The following is a 24970-nucleotide window of genomic DNA, read 5'->3' on the forward strand; positions in this document are numbered from 1 at the left end:
TGTTGAACTACAGAGCTTGTTTGTAGTCAACAACTCAGATAGATGAGGAACATGGACTTCTTCCCCTGATTTTTCAGGCCTCTTTCAGATTAGTCTTGTTTTTGTCTAAGACGACAAATTAAAGAATCCTAGAGAATAAACCAGATATAAAAACCAAACTGCTTATAAAGTGTTCTTATCTTCCCAGAACTTATGACTATGCACTCTACCGCATTTATTATTCTCATAGAAAAAGCACTTTGTTCTCATTCTGCTTCAGACTCTTTATTTCTCTCTGTCATTTTGTCTCAACAAGAGAAAGAAAAAGCAGAGAGGCACACTCTAGTACTGAACCCAGGGGAGCACAACACAGCCACTTGGTTTAATTAAGATTAGCATTGTACTGCGAAAAATCCTTCTCAGTTAATAACTTAGCAGCCCTCATTCTAATTTATCTCATTATACACAGTTTCTTCATCTTTTCATGCTTGTAATTGTCACCACAACTCAAGTTCATAATATTCATGTCTAGAAAATGAATCGATTGCTGAATTTGAAGTATAAGCCCTGTGTAGGGCCCATATATACGGTGAATATATGTTATATGGCCTGGAAAAGCCTGTTGGATATCAATGAATTCTGGTAAGTAGCCAAAAATTGAGAAAACAACAGGTTTTGACCATTGCCAAAAAAAGAACAAGAAAGAAAACAGATCGTGTTGGATACAAACTGAGCCAGTTTAATGAACTGAAATAGTCTATCAATAAAGATAGGCAAATATTTTTTTTTAAATATTTTAAACATACTTTATTTATTACATGTTAAAATCAAATTAAATCAATATATGGCACTTGTTTTTAAGACAATCAGCGTGTTGGTGTCATTCATCTTTAAATGACATTTTTCTCTTTTTTTCCACTCTTGTGGGTAATCAGACTTTAAAATGCTAGACCACGACTGAGGTATTTGCAAAAGGGATTCATATTTCAAACATACGTAAACCTGTCGTTTAAGATAAGAATTTCAAATCCTTATATAATAGTAGAAAATGTGCAAATTTCACCAAGTGAAGGATTTCCCAGGCCACCACATATACTGAGTGACTACAGCCACAGTGAACCCTTATGCTATGTCCCTACCAATTACATTTAACCTCAACGTTTAAGCGCTTCCTGTAAAATAAGTCTGTAAACACCAGCTGTGATGTAGTGCACAACGAACACCATTAGAGGGCCTCCTGATTCCCACATGGCCATGCAGGCTCTCTGCCCAGATGGCTGCTCAGTAGAAATGCGTGAGTTGCTCAGAACCTAGCCACAGATGCACACGAGTATTTGCTGAGTTAAAAGTGATAAGACCAACGTCTGCTGCAAATGTTTATGTGTGTTATTTGGAAATCCCATCAAGTCTTCCAGAGCCCTCACAAGTGAAAATCTCATGAGTTGAAAGAACATTATCCATGAACACACAGACACAGACATCAAAGATATAAAGTATCTTCAGGGTCCAGGAATGAATGGATGGATAAGTATTTGCTATCGTCCTGATTCTTCTTGATTAGAACGTCCTGATTCTCTGTGACCATCAGTACATGGTTTCATTACAGCCAGGTTTAATCCTCTGGCTCTTCTCTGCAGACTCTGCTGTTCGCTAGCCACCACGGATAGATCCCATTATACCTATATATCCCTGGAAAAATCTTTTTTAATACTGCTTTTCTTATATAAAATCACACTGCATCTTGTTGTTACATTACGCTTTTTTTGTTTGTTTCATTTGTATTTTCCTTGAAGTCGAAAGATAAAGATGTGGAGAGTTTATATGAGGTCAGTGTGGTTATATAAGAGTCCTAGTAAGATTTAGCACATGTATGTAATGTGCAGTGCAGATATATTTCATTTGCAAGTGACTGTTTTTATTAACTATGAATGAATGAATCAGTATCAGTCACCACAGAGTAATTTTTGTTGTGGCTGGCGTAGTTTCACATATTGGACCCAAGACTGGCTGACTAGCATCAGGTTTGCATGTATCTCTTGAGTCAGAGTCACAAATATATATTGAAATAACACAAATAGCAATGATCAGCTGTTTTTACATTACTTAGGATGTTTATTGTCTGCCTTTCATGTCAGCATGATCAGGCCGCACATAAGACCAAGCCAGGTAATGAATCTTTGAACGAGTCTGAATGAATCATTTCACTGAATAGACTCAAAGGATCCGAGTCACCGAAAAGACTCGATTTCAACTTTAGTGAATACTAACATATAATCCTTAATGGAAGGGTGTCTCTCTTCTGGCTTTATTATCAGAATTCATCAAAACTGCTAAAATGAAACACAAATGCATAATAATAATAATAATAATAGTAATAATAAAAATAATACATGTGATGTATGCTTTGCATTATGTTGTGTTTGTAGTGCATTCAGTTTCTATAAGTATGACATGTTGCTGTGTCAAAATCGTTTTAAATCATTTTCATGCTGTTCCTGGAACAATAATCCTTTTAACCAATCTCTGTCATCTACCATCATCAGTGTGTACCTCTGACTCCTCCCACTCTTGATTATTCACTCCACATGCACCAGTCAGCTTTCAGACACAAATGAAATTGTGTGGCTCTGCATTTTCATCTATCCATCTTCTATACCGCTTATCCTTCAGGGTGACAGGGGAACCTGGAGCCTATCCAGGAGCATGGGGAGCAAGGCAGGGTACACCCTGGACAGTAGGGCTGCACAATTAATCGGATATCGACCGTAATTACGATTTTGACTGCCCACAATTAAATGAACATGATCGACTGCGATATTGATGTTTAAAGTTCGTCCTTCGCTCATAGAAAACTCTGCTGCAGATCAAATCAAGTGCTTCCTACACTTACAGCCAATCACCATAGAGTGGCGCAGGGATGACATAGCGATTTAGTGCTCGAGCTGCCAGTTCCTCTGCGAGCTCCAGCGCTTGCGTGAGGGAAAATCATGACACTAGCACAACGCTAAATGGCACTACAGAGGTTGTCGGGGACATTAAACGTCATCACGCCGAACGGGAAAAAACTTTACAGATAAACTCAGGGCTCTACAGTGCGACCATTTCACTCGCATTTGCAACTGAAGTACTCTGTGCGACTGTGAATAAATATTCATTCGCGGTGCGAGTGACTTGTACAGAGTTGTATAATACAATCGGAATAAAAACTACAGGAAGTCCAAAATGCATCTACACTGCGCAACAGTTACTTTCACACTGCTTATCACCTCCTCAGTCAACCGAACAAGTGTTTAAATACTGCAGAGAAGCCATTATGATGACAAGAGTAACTCTGTACATCATCTGCTTTAACTTCCCGATCTCACAACCGCCATCTTTTATTGATCCCGCAAAATGACCTGAACTTTCACCTGCTCGTGTAGACACAGCGGCGTCGGGCCGAGTAAATGAATAATAATGCTAACGCTACAAGGTGGGGTTAATTAAAACTTCTTTATTAAATAATTCCTCACCAATCATAATCAAGAGTAGCAACTGTTCAGAAGGAGTACGCTGATGCTCTCCATCACGCGCTTCACTAACTCAAATACATATCGTATTCACTTCATTTAAACTTAAGGTAGCCAGATATCACTAGAAAAGTCAGCACAAGTTTCCATGTTTTGATTTAATCCCCCAAAAAGCATAATATTATCAGCAGACATGGCAACACTGTACTGGGGAACCGATTTAAAAGGAACAACTGATAAACAAACAAAAACGAAAACTAATAAAATGTAAATACAGAAATTGTGCTTAGTTATAAATAAAAAATAGATATTATAATAAATTCATAAAATTTAAATAAACTGAGAAATGAAATAATGTTTAGTTACTATGGGTTGCATTTAATATCAATTTGACATTACGCTTAGTTCGCTATTTCCTTAGAAAGCTATTAGTCTTTTTCCTAATATGGATCATGCTTGTGTTAATCTACTTTTAATTAAGACTCTTTAAGATATTTTAAAATAAATATTTTATGCTTGTTTATTTATCAATTAACCAACAGTATTTCTCATTGCTATTATTTTAACTCAATTAACAGGGACCACGAGCAGAGAGCTTACACTTAACTGTTTATGACCTCCTGATTAAAGCTTAAACAAAAAAAAGATTGTTCAGTCCTAAAATTCCTGATCGGTGCATCCCTAATGAACACCATTAAACTAAAGCGCTTTGTATCTAACAAGTAAATGAACTCACCCAATCACATCCTATATGAGATTATTCAGATATATACACAATATATACAGAGCAGTTCGAGAACTGACTCCAGCCCAGAACCATGACAGCGGAAAATGTCTAATAGTGTAGCTTTAAATAGATTTAAGAGGTGCAGACTTCAAACACTGAACATTGAGGTTTATTATATTTGTTTAAAAGGTGGAACAAGTTAACGGTGGTTGTTTTTTTGCAAACAGTCGGTAAAATTAACTGAAAATATTAAATTTAGTTTATCAGAAGGTAAATTAATGTGTCATGGCTCACACTATGTTCCTAAATTCTGTCATGATTGACAAGCTCAAGTTTTCACATGCCTACTTGTGTGTTATATTGTGGCACATTAATGTTACCATCTGTAAAAAACAAAAACGAAAAAAAAACAACACTAAACTTCAACTGTGCTTCTAAATTTTTGTAATCTCCTAAAAGAAATTGTCTTGCGTCTCTCCTCCTGTAAACACTGTTATTGCCTTTTCTGCATACGCCTGAATTGTTTTCATTTAGTTGCATATTGTTATATTTGGTGCGTATTTTCATTTGGTTCATGGCATTTTTACTCATCCTATAATTTGGGTACAATTGTATTTATATTTTGCTTCTACGAGATGATGCACTTTAAGGACCAGTCTAATTTGATGCAAAGATTTGTACATTAGCAGGAATGTAGCACAACATGGAGGTGAAAGCAGCGGTCTGCTTATTTAAATGTGAAAGTGCAATAAAAATATGTTGTCACTAAAATCAATGAATAATCGTGATAAATAATCAAGATCTCAATATTGATCAAAATAATCGAGATTATCATTTTGGCCATAATCATGCAGTCCTACTGGACAGCGTGCCAATCCATCGCAGGGCACAATCACATACACACACTATGGACACTTAGGACATGCCTATCAGCCTACCATGCATGTCTTTTGACTGGGGAAGGAAACCGGAGTACCCGGAGGAAACCCCTACAGCAAACTGAGAGAACATGCAAACTCCGCACACACAGGGCGGGAATCAAACCCCCAACTCTGGCGGTGTGAGGCAAACGTGCTAACCACTAAGCCACTGTGTGCCCTCACTAACTTTATCTGAACATTTAAAAAGTCTCTCTAAAACACACCCTTTTCTAAACAATACTGTACTTCCACATTTTGGCTTGTAAATATTGAACAGAATGTTTCATTTATTGAAAGAATTCCACCTGTACATCTTTTATCATTTAAATGAGCTTATTCATTTGCATTCAGAGCTAAAAATCTGCTGGTCTAAACAGTGCAGTAACTAGTTTAGCTACCACTAACTATGCATACAACCTAGTGAAAGTACCCGTGGTACACACTGATGACATTAAAATGTCAGTGACTGGCTGAAAGAAATGCAGTTCCCAGAACCAAGAAATCAAGCAACATGCCCTACTTAAAGAAACTATGAACGAAAGGTGATTTAATCCTATTTGTTGCCCTCCATGTAGGCTTACCTCCATCCTGGGTGCTGAGCACGTTGAGGGCAAACAGCATGGCATTGGAGAAGGTGGTGGCCTCTTCCTTACTGGCAAAGTTGAGTCCATACACCTGCCTGGCATCACGCCATTGGTGAAATGTAGGAGTGGCCTGATTATACTTTAGCCCCTTTACAATAGAGTAGTTAATGACAACCTGAAAAAGAAGTAAAAAGGTCAGCAGTTAGATGAGGAATCTGGTAAATGACCATGAATCTGTCTACATTACACTGATCAGATACTAATTTAGTTGTTGCTTGCTGTTAGTATAACATGTGTTTATAAATGAGACGCATAAAAAATTATACCAATCATTAATGACTTTACAAATTGTAATTCGGTGTAATTCATTCAAAGGAAGTAATATTAGCATTAGCAGTATAGCTCCTATCTACTCCCTCACTCATTTTCAGTAATTGCTTTAACCTGATCAGGGTCACAGTGGGTCTCAGAGATGAACAATGAGAGAGCCATGGCTTTCATGTGGCCTGTTGTGAAGAGTACGTTTTCTACTTCTATTTCTAATTTGATGAGGCTAAACGTAACAGCCTTGTCCATGTGTGGAGGTAAATTAGTCCATGTCTGGCAGTAAATCAGTAAATGAGACTGTACTGATGCAGTTTTGTAACGCTTGATATGATGCTGTTGCCAGATCCTGATACACTTATACTTCTGCGGCTCATCTTACCCTCTGGACCTGCCTGGTTTATCCAAATGCTCGACTTCTGTTTGTAGTTTTCTGCACTTGTGACTCAGCTTCTGCTGATGTGGATAGACCCACATAGATACAACAAAGTTCTGCATTTACCAAAAACAGTTATGTCCAAAACCTTGATACTGTAGCTTTGTACTTGTACTACTATAAAGACTGTCCTGTGCTCATCCCAGGGACACATATCGAACATTCTTTCAACACTTCTACAACCAGATTTCTGTGAAGCTGCTCTAAACTTGATATTAAAAGCGCCAATCATATCAAATTGAATTAAGCTGAACTTAAGCATATCGAAAATGGGTACTCACCTGCTGATCCTGCAATTTGACCCCCACCACACGGAAGGTGTTGTTGGCAGTGTTGTGGTAGATGTTGATGCGACTGAAGCCTTGCTGGCCTGGTTTGATGGGCACCCACTTCTTGCTGGTGTCATCATAGACCATCACAGAGGCACGGGCCTGGCAAATACTCTGCTCACTACAACACAAGAAAAACAAAAGAGACATGATAGGTCTATCATCATACAGGTACCTTAAAATTCCACTCATCCTTTTAACAGTCATTGCAACCGATGCTTAATTTTCCAGAACCCCAAGGTAGAGGTGGTGCAGGAAGTGTACTGTACAGGAAGGGATATAGCTCAGTACTTCAGTACTTCAAGTGTCACATAATATAGTTCTATAGTTCACATATATGGCAACATAGACCCAGTTCTAGACCCATAGCATAGGTGTAAACGGTGTGTGTGTTGCACCATCTACTGCTGGGCATAAAAAATGCATAAAATGTATTAGTATTAGTAATCCGCCCTAATAGTACAACTAGTGGGGATACATTTTATGCATTTCTTATGCCCAGCAGTAGATGGTGCAATTTAGAAAGACTAGCTACTGGAATTTCAGAAAGATATTACACATCCACCCAAGTGGAATTAATCAGTGGGCCTATGCATGTACATTACAGCGACTGCTCGATGTGTGACTCACACAAAATCAGTGCAAGGAAATGTCCTCATTTAAAAATCCAAAAATGCATACGCGGCACAGAGATGAATTTTGTGGAAAATGGCAACAAAACCAGTTGGATTTTTTCACAATATCCATGACACAGTGCTGTGAAAAAGGATTTCTTCGGTTTTTGTGTATTTCTCATATTAAATATTGTTTCAGAAATGAAAACAAAATCTAAGATAAACCAAAGGCAACCTGAGGAAACACAAAACACAGTTTTATAGTTACTAATTCCCCAAATCTATGAAACTGCATTCATAATGATGTTCAGCTGGACTAGACGCAACCGGGCCTGATTAGTGCAAACCCTGTTCAATCAAATCAACACTTTAATAGAACTTTCTCAACAGCATGAAGTTGGTTAAAAGGTCTTACCCAGTAACACACTATGCCAAAGTTGAACGAAATTCCAGAAATGATGAAGAAGGTGATTGAAATTCATCAGTATGGAAGGGTTACAAAGCTAATTTAAAGGCTCTGGGACTCCAACGGACCACAGTGAGAGTCATTATCTCCAAATGGAGAAACTCGGCACAGTAGTGAACGTTCCCAGAAGTGGCCGACCTTCCAAAATTCCTCCAAGAGCACAGCAACGACTCATCCAGGAAGTCACTAAAGAGCCAAAGACAACATCAAAGGACCTACAGGCCTCTCTTGCAATAAAGGTCACTGTTCATAACTCCACTATCAGAAAGACACTGGGCAAAAATGGCAGGTGAAAACCACTGCTAACCCAGAAAAACCTTAAGGCTCGTCTGAATTTTGCCAAAACACACCAAGAAAAAAAGCCACAGAGGTGCCTAATCCATGCAAATAAGATACAGATCACAGGCATTTTAAATCTGAGACATGTCGGAACTTGTTCTGATATGACCTGACACAAATTAGGTACTGATTATACTAGTCATTACAGAAACTGAGGCCAATCATTGTATGTGGATAGACAGACAGACAGACAGACAGACAGACAGATAGACAGATAGATAGATAGATATTTCCATTTATCTATCCGAAATGTATTTTATCAAAATACTTTGCATGTTACTAACAGTCATTCCTGACAAATGTTCAGACAATTATCATCAGATCTATTATCTATCTATCTATCTATCTATCTATCTACCTATATATATATATATATATATATATATATATATATACACACACATTTTATTAACACAGATTTAACACAGATAGGCAATCTTGTACCACATGAATTTACACGAATACTACAACATCTGGTAAAGTTATTATATTCAAGAGGCATATAATTCATGCCTCTTGAACTCATCTGAGAGATTGGATTTACATCTGCTCTAAAGGGTGCATTTAATTTTGCATTCCTCTGTAGTCCCTGTCTGGATACGATCATGATATTAAAGACTAATGAACAACAAGGTGTAAACAGGGTCTTAATGGCTACACATCAAATATATCCAAAGTAACAGTGAAACAGAATCCTTCTATGTGATAGAAGGAGAGAAGAGAGCATGAGAAGGACATAGGCTAGATGGAGAGAGAGAAGGAGAGAGAAGGACAGAGGGGGGAGAATGGGAAAAGTGACGCAGGAATAAGCACTGATATGAGTTTTTCACTAAAATGAGAAAAACAAACAGAGGCTCCATTTGGCTCCAAACATGGACTGAGAATGAGAGGGGAACGACAGGAAGGGGAAAAGGGTCTTGAGAAACTTTGGCCAGTGCAGTAAACAATCCATACTTATTCAACTATGGGTTTATTTTTGGACTGTATGTTTTGCATTCTTTCCTTCAGTCTACATACTTATAATTGTACTGCAGATGGAGGCTGTAAATGTAGCAGTGCTTTAAAAATGGAGAATACATTGAGAATGCATGAGCAGGATGAAACTTGTATTTGACCAACACATTTGGACTCTGGAGGTTTGTTCCACATGTCAGTTGAAAGAAATGCATTAAACAACTGGTATTTAATTCCTAGAGTTGCATGTATTCTACTGAAATCATTCATCTTTTTCTACAGTCCAGTTAAATTGCAGTATAATTTGATTGAAACAATCCTGTTCCTTTTGGAGTACAAAAAATTGGCTGGGAAATGTACACTCACCAGACAGTCCGGTTATAAATAACCACACGTAAGACTAAGAGACTAATGCATCACTCACAGTACATTAACAGCTCTCCTCCTCTAAGTGAGCTGTTTAATTTACATAGTTTCCTAAATTTGTTTGCTCTGGGCAAAATGATGAGTGATGAGAGACAGTGAGGGAGAGAGAGTGATTGGGTGTGAGAGAGAGAGAGAGAGAGAGAGAGAGAGAGAGAGAGAGAAAGAGAAAGAGAGAGAGTATAAAATAAATAGCAAGATATGGAAAGAAGATCTGGTTGCAACATACATACAGTAAAAAATCTTTAAAAAAGAAAAAAGAAAAAAAAGACACAATATACACACAGGTTAACATACACACACTCACACTGTGCATTGTCTTCCATACGACATTCTCAGAAAAAGAATAAACACTCTGTAAGTTATGAATTACAGTACAATATTCCTCAACAGAAGAAAGGAGAAATGATCAATCTATTTATCCTGGCCCGCAATTCGAAAGATATACATTATAAAAGTTGAAATGTGAACGATCGTAAATCCTTTCTGTCTGTGGAAGTCCTATCGTATCTCCTATACCACTACATGAGCACTAAAATACATCCTTCGAAGACATCCTTTTCAGTTTGCAAAGGTCTAAGAACATTTTCAGATCAGATTCAGGTTTTATAAATCTTGATTTGTGCATGATTTAACATAAGAATGAATAAGAATAAATCCATGAATTTTAATAGAAAATCTGACTGTATGGATTTTATACATGAGGCCCCCTCTTCTCATCTGCCAGGACTGTACAGAGATTATCTTTCACACACCTTCACAGGAAGTCTGCAGTACCATTAAGTCTTTACTGTATATTTCAGATCACTGACTTTCTCTGTAAAATTACATGTGAAACAATCATAGCGCCAGTATTGTGTGTGCATGCGTCCATGTGTGTGTGTGTGTAGCCAGCAGGCGGTCTCTCAGTACTAATTAATGTGTCTTTTTCCAGTGTGTATGTACAGTATGTGTGGACTGAGGCTATGTGAGGCAGACTGTCTGTCCCCTTAAAGATCTGAACACATCCCTGCATCGCTCATGGATAATTCAGCGGCATGTCAGTGCACACATCTCACCTCTTCCCTCTTCCTCTCCCACTTTCCCCAGCCTCCATGTTTAATATCTCTCACCCTTTTCTTTTGTCTTGTGCCCTACATGCTGGATATAAAGCTATAAAACTAAAGGCGTTTAGTTGGATACTAATGCAGGAGTTTATTCAAGAAAACAACAGAGACAAACAATCCAAAGGGCAATTCCACACTTGTAATTCAAACAACAGGCAAAAAGGGCCAAGTAATGTTCGAACAGAGCAAACAGGGACCGGACGAGAATCCGAGTCAATAACCAAAACTAGAATCAAAAACAATATCTGAACTAAGGCTTGGAATCTTTTACTAGACATGCTAGAAGCAGGACTTTGCACTGAACGGTGGAAAGTTCAGTGACCTGAAAACAGTGGTTACCAGGTTTGCAAAAGTCACCCAATAGACAAAAACTGACACTATGACTATCCCTAACACTATACATTGCATTTAAAGTCCTTGTGTTATTGTCATTTGTTTCGTAATACTTTCAAACATCATACAATACTTTTTAGCAGCACTTAAAGAAGTACATCTAAATTGCTTTGTATTCTCATTGGCAGCTGGGGAAAACCTGTTGGATGTCACTGTGGCTGAAATATGGAATGAAAATTAAATAAGATTTTCTCCCTTTTCAATTCTGGATTTAAAAATTCTACAACTTTACTTCTGGTTGAGACACAAACATAGAAAGGCATTTCATTTCAGGAAAACTCTGTAGTTTCCAGAACTATATATACTATATGTTTCACCACCTGAAGGATTTTCCCAGGCCACCACACATATTGTCATAAATAAGGAATGTCTATTTTTAAAAAAGTGTAGACAAATTGGCTGGCATTGTCTCTTAGTATTTAGAATGTTTGCCTCGCACCCATGGGTTGTGGGTTTGATTCATGCCTCCGCTCTGTTTGTGTGGAGTTTGCACGTTGTCCCTATGCTCCTCCGGATACTCCGGTTTCTAGTCCAAAGACATGCGTTGTAGACTGACTGGCATTTCTAAATTGTCCATAGTGTGTGAATGGGTGTGTGAGCGTGTGCGTAGGTGTGCCCTGTGATGGGTTGGCACCCAGTCCAGGGTGTCCTCCGCCTAGTGCCCTGAGTTTCCTTGGATAGGCTCCAGGCTCCCTGTGAGTCTGTGTAGGATAAGCAGTACAGAAAAAGTACTGCTGGAAGGATGGAGTAGACACATTAACCGACACACTGCAAATAGGATCAAGAGGCACACTTATACACTTATACACGCTAATAGAACATTGAGAGAAGTTTAGAGGTGTGTATGTCATTTCTATTTCTATGGTTTCCATGGGAACTTTTGTGATGACTCTGAATTTGAATTATTCCAAGACTACAACAAAACTAGTAGGAGAGATATGTATTTGCAAGAGAGAGAGAGAGAGAGAGAGAGAGAGAGAGAGAGAGAGAGAGAGAGAGAGAGAAAGGAATGTGAGTCTGAATCTGTTAGTGGGTCCTGGAAGTTGAAGGGGTTCATTTAATTTTTCAGCCCCAGGTCTGTTGAAAAAGCTTGGCCTGTCAACACTGCTTGAAACTTTCGGTGTCTCTCATCTCTTTCTTTCTGTCTCTCCATGGTGTTTTCCGTGACTATCTCTTATAGAATATTTCCATGTAGTGCATGTATTTGGAATCATCCCTAACTAAATATAACAAGACTCAATTAAAAACTATTTACTCACCGGAGAGAACAATGCAGGGCCTTATGTTGGAGTTGGGTAAACTGTGCACAGTGAGGCCTTGATCATAGTCTAATATTAGTTCGAGTACAGGATTGTTGTTCCTGAGAGTATGACATATTATGACCATGTTCTGTTATTACAATAAATATACATTGGCAACTTGGTAACAGAGGTTGGTTGTGTGTGTGTGTGTGTGTGTGTGTGTGTGTGTGTGTGTGTGTGTGTGTGTGTGTGTGTTCAGAGTTTATGCCTGTGTTGACTGAAATGCTCTGGAAGCATCTGTATCTCTTTCTCAATCAACATTAGAGCTGATTGAGCACTACTTTCGCTCGCCTTGTTTATCACTAAACATTGGCATTATGATCATTAACCCAATGATTTGGGATCAACAGAAGCTTTGTCATGAACCCCTCCCACCTGGTCACTGCTTTAACATAGTCTGACTAATTCTCGTGCAGACTGATCTTCATGGTGTTTAGGCCAAATTAATTTAACTTTGATTTTCAGCACACAATTATACACGTGGCCATACACACTGGTGTGCCTCTCTGAGAACGATCTCCCTGATCAGTCTGTCACAGCTTCCCTTTTATCATCATCATCCTATGCCATGATTTATAATCAGACAAATGTAAAACAGGCAATATCCAATTCACTACTGCAATGAACAATGACTCATGCAGTTGTGATAAAGCGTGTGATTCACAGGGCAGCTATTTTTATCGAGAGATGTGCTCTGAGATGACGGTAAGGGAGATGTTTACTGTTTGCAAGGCCGTCTGATCCCATCTGCGTAAATCTAATACTGCAAAGTTAATTCAAAGATGTAATGAAGCCAACACAGCACAGTCAGCATTATTATTAACGATGACACAATGCTATCATTTACACAATGCTACTTCTGCTCATGAGATGCTTCATAAAAAATAATCATATCATTGCATAATAACGTCTTCCATTATCACATCATGTCTGGCGAGTGTGTGAGTATTAACATGCACATATAAACCAGCATGTTAAATCTCCAGTAGGGACAAAGTTAGCTTAAGACCAAATTTGGACTTGGAGCGGAAATGAAGGCATCAACTCACAATCCATCTTTAGGAACTTTTAAAGGTTATAGGTAGAATCTTGCAAAAGACTGTTTCCCTTTTCTGAAAATGTTTCAAGTGGAACCTTTTTAGAAAGCTGGAACTGATAACCATCTGAAGAATCCCCTTTTCTACTACTGGACTACTTGTACAGTGTAGGTAGAATTCAGCTACCACTCTACATACAACCAACACCCTTTAAGGGTCAAAGCTTATTTTTTTTCCACATCCTCAGGGAATGTTAACATGCATAAATATTATATGGGTTGCACAGACAGTATTAGAGCCTCACAGCTCCAGGGTTCACTCCTGCACTCAGGTTGCTTTAGTATAAGTGGAGGTTCACATGTTCTCCCAGTGTCTGTGTAGGTTTATTCTCCAGTTTCCTCCCACCTCCCAAAAACACGCCTGACGGACTGGCTACACTTAACTCCCATCCAGGATATATCCTTGCCTTGTACACAGTGTTCCCAGGATAAGCTACAGATCCATCACAAACCTGACCAGAATAAAGCAGTTATCATATAATAAATAATAATAATAAAAAAACACATATTATTCTACTTGCAGTATTACTTCTCTATACATTTAAGTACTAATATGTTCTAAAGGTCAGTAATTCAGAATAATGGTCTGTATTACAATTATAGCCGAAAAAGTTTTTTTTTTCTTTTTTTGAAGTCATAGAGAATGTACAATTTAATCTCCGTGGCTTGTTTAAAGACATTTTACATATTACATTTATTATATTACTGCATTACTTATAGAATTACATTTGGGTAGCATGGTGGTGTAACAGCCAAAAATCTATGTCTCTCTAACCAGGTACTAAATCACAACCTGTATGATAAAATTCTAATAACATTGTGACTCGTCATCCAGCGATAAGTTCATTAACACACGGCTATTCCCATGAATACTGTCTCTGTCTTTCAGAGTAAGCACCAATGACTCATATTCAAATATAAACTACAATCCAACTAAACTAACCCTTTATCAGTTAGCTGACTTTAGCAACTTGAATAATTTTGTAGAATCATCAGCATATGTAGACACTACAATTGTTAGAGGCTGTATAAACACACAGTTAGAGCTTTGCGAGGTTTGAGAGTTTCTATGATACAAGTGGCAGAACGCCCTGCCAAAGAAAACAGCCTTCCAGTACTAGGAACTGCAGTCAGAATTATGAGTCAGGCTTTTTTGGGGATGGTGTTACATAAGAAGCTTGCTGGCCTGCGCATTTGAGGTTTGGTGGCAGTGGAGGAACAACGAGAAGAAAAAGACTGCAGAAATAAAAAGCATTGACATTTAAAATGTCTGTGAAATCATTTAGAGTCTGAAAAGATTGATAGGATGGACTTGATAGAAATGATCTGATTGTGCATATTCTTCATGAGCATTTCTTTTGTTCGGATCAGTAACAGACATAAATAAAATCCTTTGAGACATATTTTATGGGAATGAACCTTGTGTGTTAGGATAGTATTTGTTGACAGATTATGTAGCCCCCTAAATACACCTACAGTTTAAGCACCTTGGATTGGCTGTAGTGCAACCTATGTGAGACACTATTAAAAACATGACTAAATCTTCACTTTACTATTTACCAACCCAAATTGCTCTGGATACCCTTTATAAAACAAGAGAATGAGCGATTCCCCCACAGCAATATAAGCAATCTGTTTTTTTCTACAAACTGTTGCAGAGGAAACTAGTTAGCCTGATGCCACATCACATTACCTTGTGTTTATTAAATATTTTCCTGTCACATCATGCCCATTCAGGTTTATTTATTCCTGACTTTATAAATAAAATGAAATCATTTGACTCATTTGAGAGATGGATTTTATTTCCTCTCAAACTGGAGATATCAGGCTAACCAGTTTCCTTTCATCCAGTGCCCAAATTTGTAGCATTAGCTGCACATACACATATAGTATCTATAAATTTGTTATTATTAAAGAATGACACTTAAAAAAAAATCTATTTATAGTTACATTTAATGTACAGGTTAGTTCATGTTATCACTTACATTACAGCAGCTATAAAGTCATTCCTTTATGTTCTATTGTAGGCAATAAAAATTCAGCTAGTTACCAAGAAACTGTGAAACTCAACTTATCAGAATTATTATATATAATTATATCTATAAAATTAGATATTAATATATCTATTTTTTAAAAAGATATATTTAGATATAATAATTCTGATATGTTGAGTAATGTAACTGTAACTATAAATTCACATTTATAGTAACATTTACATTATTATATCTAATTATATCTATAAAATTAGATATTAATATATAAAATTTTATAGCTATAATTAGATATAATAATGTAAATGTAAATATAAATGTGAATTACAGCTTGCACTACAGTCAGAAAATGAATCAACAGAAGAATTTACTAGCACTATGGTACAAAAGCTTGATAAGTGCTTTAAATCCAAGAGTGTATTACACTGTGTATTGGGGTGAAGTGTATTGAGCTGGACATTGAATAAACCTAGCTAATCAATCCATCACTGGATACACAATAGAGTGGGAATGTTTTCGCTGCACTAATTTGCTGCTGCTCAGTGTCTAGTAAAGTAGTTAGTGGCACAGAGTATCTATATCTTAACACGAAATGTCCCATCTCATTTAAATTAATGTGCACAAAATAGACACAAACTACAGCAACTCGGTTCATTAGGCAGTAATTGTTTACTTGTTAATTTGTGACAATAATCACGATCATGTGGGGTACAATAATGCAATGTCCTGTTGAGTTCAACCACTTAGTGAGATATTACTTGCCTTCAGTGAAATTAGCATGTGCCTGGTCACACATCTGATGGCATCTTTTCTGTGTGTGAGCAGTGACTGTATAGGTACAATACTCCGGTCTGTATCACAAACTCTATGCAACCCACCATTAAAATAATGCATGATCTGTAAGTAGACTATGGCCTCTAAAGGCATCACTGATGGCTTCTAATATCTGCTTACAGCCTACACAAGCTGGTCGTGCTACAATCGTTGACCTTTACAAATGAGAAAAATGCAAACGCAAAACATCTTCAAAGGCTTTGTAATAATCCTGTGGATTACACCATATGGAAAATACGAAAGCATAGCCATTGGCCCCTGCTAGTGTGTAAATATTTAGCAACACTACACAAAGCTACACTACGCACAGAAAGAATGAAACGACGACACACGCACAGTTGATTAGACAAGGCGGATGCATACCGTCAACATTCATTGACTTATAACAACATTTTAACCTAATTACCATGTATAAACTGCATTAAGCCTCTTTTCCTTGGATTAACAGTCAGCGTTAAAAAGAGGCTTCAGCTGGAAAATTTAAGAGCCTTGCTGGGTTATAGTGATGCAGATCATGGAGTTGACATTACACTCAGCCTCCGTAAACAGTTGAAGCCAAGACAGCATTTCATTTTACCTCATTTGGTCTTCCGTAGCAATCAATTAAAAGAGAAAATAGTTGCTTAATAATATTCTCTTTTTTTCCACCATGCTCACGCACAAAACATTAATACAATATTATAATATTAGGCCTTGTTTCACAATGTTCCGCCTGCTTTACAATTGGTATTTCACATTATCATTAGTTCTGATAGGATTCACCAACACGTCACAGTTCCTTGGAGTTTACAATATTTACCATCAAACTAAAAGAACTATTTTGGCCATTTAGAAGCCATTCATGAGTAAAGACAATCAAACGCTAAACCTTTAAGAGATCCTGTTTTAAAAGACTCTCATTTGTGTAATGTATGGTGTTCAGACAGACACAAATCCATGTGAGGAAAATGTTTTAACAGAGGATCATAACTAAATTAGGAGAACAATGGAATGAGAGCCTTTGTGTTTGAGACTACAGTTTTCCATGTTCCACGTGAGCACATGTGAAGCCTTGAAGCATGAGCTAATCTAGTATAGGGTATACCCTAGTAATCTAGGGTATAAACACCCTAAAGCTTTCAGTCAGTTATGTTTTATGCTTTCACTCCGGTTTCATTCCTTCTTGGGCATGTATGGCATGATGAATGATGATTGAGACCACAGAAATGGTTGAGACAATCATAGTTAATTTGATTCATTTTGTAAATGCATCTTGGTATGCGAAAGAAAAGCCTGTAGGCTGTTATTCCTTGCAGAAATCCATGAAAGCACACGTAAATGAACACACATCAGAAAAGATTATGTTTGGTCCCTTTGCCTCTCTGTTTGAGGAGACACTGAGTGCTCTCCTGTCGCATGGTTGCCATGGAGTCTTGGCCATGGAGTATTATGGGATGCTGGGAAGCACCTCATCTCCATGGTATCCAGAATCCTTACTGCGGTACAAAGCTTTTCTGTAGCATCCATTTCCTTATATTGTCCCCTCTTATGGACACAGACACATTTCACACCCGTTTTGTCCTTTTTTGAATTTGCAATTTTCTTTCTTCTCTTATTCAGTCTGCTTCCCTTTAATTACTTAGTATTTTCTTCCTCTCCATCAAGCCATCGGGCCTTCACACCTTTCTCTTTACCCTTTCTTCTTTTTGCATTTGTTTTCCCTGTACTTCCCCATCTGACCTAATAACCTCATTATTGATCAAGCCAGTGTGTCTGTAGCCTGATACTGAAGCTGTGCTCTTCTAACTCAGTCCAGCTGATCTGTATTACCTCAATAACAGTCAGTGGAAACTTGGTGCACCAAGACCGCAAACCTCACAACTATGTTACAAACAGCACAAACCCAAAACCTCCACTTCTAAAAACATCCTGGCTACAATAACACAGCCAGAATGTAAGCAACTCCACACTGAATACTTTTGTTTCTTTATTATTATTTTTGTCACGTTTAATACAGTATGGAGCATCATGCTTTTCTTTATGCACTATAAAAAGTCATACCTTACTTCAACCGCTAAAATTTAACCGCATAACTTTCAACACATCTTTAGTGGGTTAGATCAACGGAATGTGCTAAAACAATATCTCTGCTCCCAAGAGAGGACATGGTTTTCGGATTCAAAGCCAGAAATACAATCCTCATGCTGTATCACTACCTCTACGTCCAAATCAAACAGATATGCAAGGACTATTTCACCAAACCAGTGCACTCTCACACACACACACACACACACACACACACACACCAGCCAAACACATTAAGGTTGAGCCTCCAAGTAATATCGCCAATGTCATGCTCAAAATCCAGTGGCAGCTTTGTATACTGTAAGTTCCTCTACAGCCCAGTAGGAAGGTCACAAGCATCACAGCAATAAAATCTGATTAGTATAATAATACTCAGGGGGTCATTAAATCAGCTGTAACTGTGCAAGGGAGGGAAATAAGAAGGAGATTAGAGGGCTAGATGAATCTGAAACAATGAATGAGAGTGGAAATGGATGGATATGGTTGTAAATCGGTAGGTTATGAGAAAATTTCATCCCTGATTCATAATGCTGCAAAGATGTATAGATTAGCGCTAACTTTAGACACAGTATCTAACTGGCTTTGATAAGCATGGAGTAATATTCAAAAACCTTTCAGTGGTGTACTACCACTCACTCTATCTGAGCTATTTAAATGTATATACAGTATGTGGTCTTGAGATATATCATTGGCATCTACACATAATGAGGAAAAGACTCTGACATGAAGTTAAAGCTGTGTGAGGCCAAACAAAGGGCTGAAAATATTCAATCATGTTCCTCAAGTATCCTCAAGACTTCCACTGTAACAATATCAGTGATGTGGCCCAGCAAGGCATCATGAGGAAACACCAACAAAGCAGAAACCAAGAAAGAACAAAAGACTCATAGTCGTACACTTTAATCTTACGAACAGCACTTCCACTGCCAGTCACCGCAGCAGTCCCAGCTACAAAGGAAAGCATAACTCAACCTCCAGTCTCACGGTTTTCATCAAAACCACTCAATTAGAATTCCTCTCGACAACTCAGAGCAGCTACAAGGGACAGCTGGACAGAGGACAAACCTACCTGAGCTTATACTCAATGACCTGAGCGCTGGCGTCACAGTAGATCTGGGGGAAGTAGAAGCGATGTGACTGCAGGTTAATACCCATTGTTTTGGGTCACAGCAGAGGACCAGGTTCATTCACTTGTTCTATCGCTCAGTGGGCTGTAAGCTGGGCTCCTCCTCCACTCAATGTAGCCTTCGTTAACGGTTCAAAGGCAGAAAGAGCAACAGCATCTCATCCGAGCAGCAGTTGCACAAAGGGTGGCGCAAGCCGCCTGATCTCACTTCACCTTCCATCACACATGCATTCACAGAGCAGACACTCAGCTGAACAATGACGCTGAAGGGATTTGCTTTGAAAAAATGGAATGAAGTAATGAAATGCTAAGGTGTTCTTAGTAAGAAGGAAACTATGAGTCATCTCATCCTCACTGAATCAATCCTGACAGAATATCACACCAGAGAAGCACATTAATAAGAGAAAGTAGTCGATTTTTTTTTTTTTTTAAGGAAAAAAAAAAAGACAGAATAGAGCTCTCTTCTGAGAGGAGGGAATGATGTTCTCTATGAGGTGTCACCCTCAGACTGCTTCTCGCTTCATCCACTGGATTAGTTCCCTCCCACAACCCTCCATCTCTCCATCCCTCCCTCCCTCCTTCCTGCTGTGATATAAAATAGGCTTAAAACCCCCAATTTACCATTACAGCTACTACTGTTGCTTGGTCCTTTTCTCCTATCTTCATTCTTCCCTCTGTTCCTTTTTGCCTCTCAATTTTTACTTCCCCTTTTCTCATTTTCTCTCTCTCTCTCTCTCTCTCTCTCTCTCTCACACACACACACACACACAGACACCCTCTCTTTCTCTCTCTCTCTCTCTCACACACACACACAACCTCTCTCTTTCTCTCACACCCTCTCTCTTTCTCTATCGCTCTCTCTCTCACACACCCTCTCTCTTTCTCTCACACCGTCTCACTTTCTCTCACACCCTCCCTCTTTCTCTATTGCTCTCTCTCTCTCTCTCACACCCTCTCTCTTTCTCTCACACCCTCTCTCTTTCTCTATCGCTCTCTCTCTCACACCCTCTCTCTTTCTCTATCGCTCTTTCTTTCTCTCACACCCTCTCTCTTTCTCTCACACGTCTCGCTTTCTCTCACACCCTCCCTCTTTCTCTATTGCCCTCTCTCTCTCACACCCTCTCTCTCTCTCTCACACCCTCTCTCTTTCTCTCACACCCTCCCTCTTTCTCTATTGCCCTCTCTCTCACACACCCTCTCTCTTTCTCTCACACGTCTCGCTTTCTCTCACACCCTCCCTCTTTCTCTATTGCCCTCTCTCTCTCACACCCTCTCTCTCTCTCTCACACCCTCTCTCTTTCTCTCACACCCTCCCTCTTTCTCTATTGCCCTCTCTCTCTCACACCCTCTCTCTCTCTCTCACACCCTCTCTCTTTCTCTATCGCTCTCTCTCTCACACACCCTCTCTCTTTCTCTCACACCGTCTCACTTTCTCTCACACCCTCCCTCTTTCTCTATTGCTCTCTCTCTCTCTCTCACACCCTCTCTCTTTCTCTCACACCCTCTCTCTTTCTCTATCGCTCTCTCTCTCACACCCTCTCTCTTTCTCTATCGCTCTTTCTTTCTCTCACACCCTCTCTCTTTCTCTATCGCTCTCTCTCTCACACCCTCTCTCTTCCTCTCACACCGTCTCGCTTTCTCTCACACCCTCCCTCTTTCTCTATTGCCCTCTCTCTCTCTCTCACACCCTCTCTCTTTCTCTCACACCCTCTCTCTTTCTCTCACACCCTCTCTCTTTCTCTATCGCTCTCTCTCTCACACCCTCTCTCTTTCTCTATCGCTCTCTCTTTCTCTCACACCCTCTCTCTTTCTCTATCGCTCTCTCTCTCTCTCACACCCTCTCTTTCTCTATCACTCTCTCTCTCTATTGCTCACTCTTCCTCTCACACCGTCTCGCTTTCTCTCACACCCTCCCTCTTTCTCTATCGCTCTCTCTTTCTCTCACACCCTCTCTCTTTCTCTATCACTCTCTCTCTCTATTGCTCTCTCTTTCTCTCACACCCTCTCTCTTTCTCTCACACCCTCTCTCTCTATCATGCTCTCTTTCTCTCACACCCTCTCTCTCTCTCTCTCTTTCTCTCTCTCTCTCTCTCTCTCTCTCTCTCTCTCTGACTTGCTGGATGTGTATCCTCTATGCCATGGGAAAATTCACACAGTGCTGCATTTGATTCTACTTTAAATGCTAGTAGAAAATACTTGGTTTTAGGTCCCTAATCAGAGGCTGTAAACTGAAGTCACCAGAGCCTAAACCACCACCATCATCATCTCTGAGACATGACACATATAGTCATTACCTTCATCATTTATTCTGATCTGGTCAAGTACGCAGTGATGAATGGGTACTACTAGCACATGCCTTTAACATAGGATCATTAAAAGCACCATGCATGCTCCAATACTGGAATTTTCTGCCAGGGATTCAAGATTCAAGATTTTATTTGTCACGTACACAATTATATCCAGTATATAACTTGCAGTGAAATGAAAACCGGGCCCACTCCACTTAAATAAAGACGATAAAGCGTTAACTTTTCTCATCTTTTCTTATGCAAGGTTTGTGCTGTCTTATGCAAGGCATGTTCATTGTGAGTTACAAACTTAAAAATGTTATGAAAATGCGTAATTTTGTTTCCCATGATTACAGTGTGCAACACAGACTCCCAGCATTTCACATTCTGTACTTCTATTGTCTCAAATCTTTCTTTCTCTCAGTGGTGAATGAATTATCTAAACCTTTTATATACAACTTTAAAAAAAAAAAATCCTAAAACTTTCACTAATCAATCCTCTCTGGTCCAATAAATCAGTAAAAAATAAATGAATTCAAATGTTGTTGTTTAAATCTGCTAATATCAGTAAACTAACAGTGGCAGTTCAGGGTTCAGTTGAATAAGACTAAATGAAACCTGAAAAGCAGCACTTGCTTAACGTAAACCCTCCAAACACTCATTTCTCAAATGTAAGTCTGCACAGAAATGACCTTCTCACATAATGCAGTTTATGGCTGTTTATCTCTTTTTAATTGATAAAAAAACTAATGAATTAATTAGTTAATAAAGTCCACATTGCCTATGTTGTAAATATATAAGTACAATTAATTGTGTGTGATAAATATAATTATAAAAGGTTGGCTGGATGTGGTTAGAATTCATACCTTTTCATACAGCGTGTACTGTGTATAACACTGAATGCAATCCAATCACATCGTCCTCACTTGGTAGTATTCCTACAACATTGTTAACAAGATTAGGTTTCTGCTAATAATGATACAGTGCTGTGTATATAAAAAGTATTTGCGCCATCCTGATTTTTTGTGGTGTGTATTTCGATTTTGTTTATATATGAGCTACAGGCCTCTCTTGCATCACTAAAGGTCACTCCACTATCAGAAAGTAACTGGGCAAAAATGGCATCCATGGAAGAGTGGTGAGGTGAAAACCACTGCTAACCCGGAAGAACATTAAGACTCGTCTGAATTTTGCCAAGATCCCGTTACATGTGGCGTAAACCAAACACAGAATTCCACAAAAAAACAACATCATAGCTACAGTCAAGCATGGTGGAGGATGTGTGATGGTGTGGGTAAGCAATAATTGAGGGAAATATGAATTCTGCTCTCTACCAGAAAATCCTAAAGGAGAATTTCAGTCCGTAAGTCCGAAACTCAAGCGCAACTGGATTATGCGCAAGACAATAATCCAAAGCATAGGAGTAAATCCTAGTCCTAGAAGTAAGTGGAAGACCGATCTCCAGTTATCAGAAGCGCTCGGTTGCAGTTATTGCTGCTAAAAGTATCACAACCAGATTTTAAGTTTAAAGGGGTAATGCGTTTTTCACGTTGGTGATAGGTGTTGGATACATTTTTTTGCTTCAATAAAAATAAATAAATAAATAAATAAATAAATAAATAGAAACTGTATTTTGTGTTTGTTCAGGTTGCCTTTGTTTTATGTTGTATTTCGTTTGAAGATCTCAAACTATTTTGTATGAGATATATATAGAAACAGAAGAAATCAGGATGGGGCAAATACTTTTTCACAGCACTATATGTTTCCATATGCGTAGGTTTCCATTATAATATGGAAAAAAGCAAGATATTTCCCAGACAATGAAAATCTCTCTTGATTGGTAATAAAACACTAGTACACATACTACTATACAGAATGTCATGCTTCATAGATTATGACCTGGTCAATGAATGCATTTAGTCTTGATGTTAAATACGGATACAGATATAGCCATAAATATAAATATAGATATAAGGGAAGAGCAGAGGCTGCTTATACAGAGGGAGCAAGCAGCCCTTCCCCCATCATCATCCCCTCCAGCAGGTTCCTGCATGGCTGCAGACTGCATTTTAATCCTTAAAGGGAAACACGCCCCTTTAAGTGGAGCTCAGCCAAGAGTCAACTGTAACCCGCACAACCATTAGCACACCGCAGGGACCATGACTTTCTGTTAGACATCCGACCAGACACATGGGCACAGCCACCCATGATGAAGAGCATGACCACAGAGGGAAATAGGGGAGGTGAGGATGGGGGTATACAGGCTAATGAAATGAAGAAAGAGAAAGGTAATGAAATACACATGTGAATGAAAGGGAACCCATCAAACATAATTCATGTATGGCACAGGAGAGTGTGAAAAGACAACTTTCATAGACATAGAGCAAAGTGGAGAACTGGCTGACAGTGAAAGTCTGATTAAGCAGAGAGACAAGAAGAGAGGTTGGATGGATGGAGATTGGCAGCTGGCTCCAAGGCGGATCAGTTTTCTTAGCCTTTTTACAGCCATTTGTTGGCAGGGTTTTCCATTAGGGGAAGTGGATTGTATGTATGTCATCCAAGACAAGGTCAAAAAGGCACTATACAGTTGTGCTCATAAATGTACATACTCCTTGCAGAATCTGCAAAATTTTAATAGTTCAAATTATTATTATTATTATTATTATTATTATTATTATTAATAATAATAATAATAATAACAATAATAATAATAATAATTAGAGGGATCATAAAAATGGCATTTTGTGTTTTTTGGGGGTTTTTTTTCCTGCCCCGAATAAACTATTTCACATAACAGATGTTCACATATAGTCCACAAGACACAATAATAAATGAATTTACAGAAATGAGAAAGTTTACATACACTCGATTCTTAATACATGATGTTGAGATCCGTCTTTTCACACATAGGACAACTGAGGAACTCATATCCAGGGGGCCTAGAAATAAATAAATGCAAGCTCACACACATAATGTAAATTCAACTTAACAAACGTTATGAAACTGTAATACCAAAGAAGAATATTACTGAATATTGAATGCACAATAACTGCACTGTTTTACTATATACTCTTTATGCAACAGGAAGTAAAATCAGGAAACAGAGCTTTGTAAAGCTAGTTTTCTTTCAGTCAGTCCAGAGTGTATTCCTGCCCTACCCATCAGTG

The 24970-nt window shown here is 38.5% G+C and overlaps 1 protein-coding gene across 1 annotated transcript in view; it reads right to left on the bottom strand.

The window, feature by feature from the left end:
- evlb (Enah/Vasp-like b) overlaps positions 1–24970 on the bottom strand; it is a 39827-nt gene that overhangs the window by 9137 nt on the left and 5720 nt on the right. Inside the window, exons 2-3 of the mRNA XM_017456484.3 lie at positions 6761–6929; positions 5717–5894 (exon numbers count right to left, since the gene is read on the bottom strand). Coding sequence (XP_017311973.1) covers positions 5717–5894; positions 6761–6929 — 347 coding nt within the window. The remainder of the gene's footprint in view (positions 1–5716; positions 5895–6760; positions 6930–24970) is intronic.

The sequence above is a fragment of the Ictalurus punctatus genome, chromosome 25, assembly GCF_001660625.3.
Source record: "Ictalurus punctatus breed USDA103 chromosome 25, Coco_2.0, whole genome shotgun sequence".
NCBI classification, from domain to species: Eukaryota; Metazoa; Chordata; class Actinopteri; order Siluriformes; family Ictaluridae; genus Ictalurus; species Ictalurus punctatus.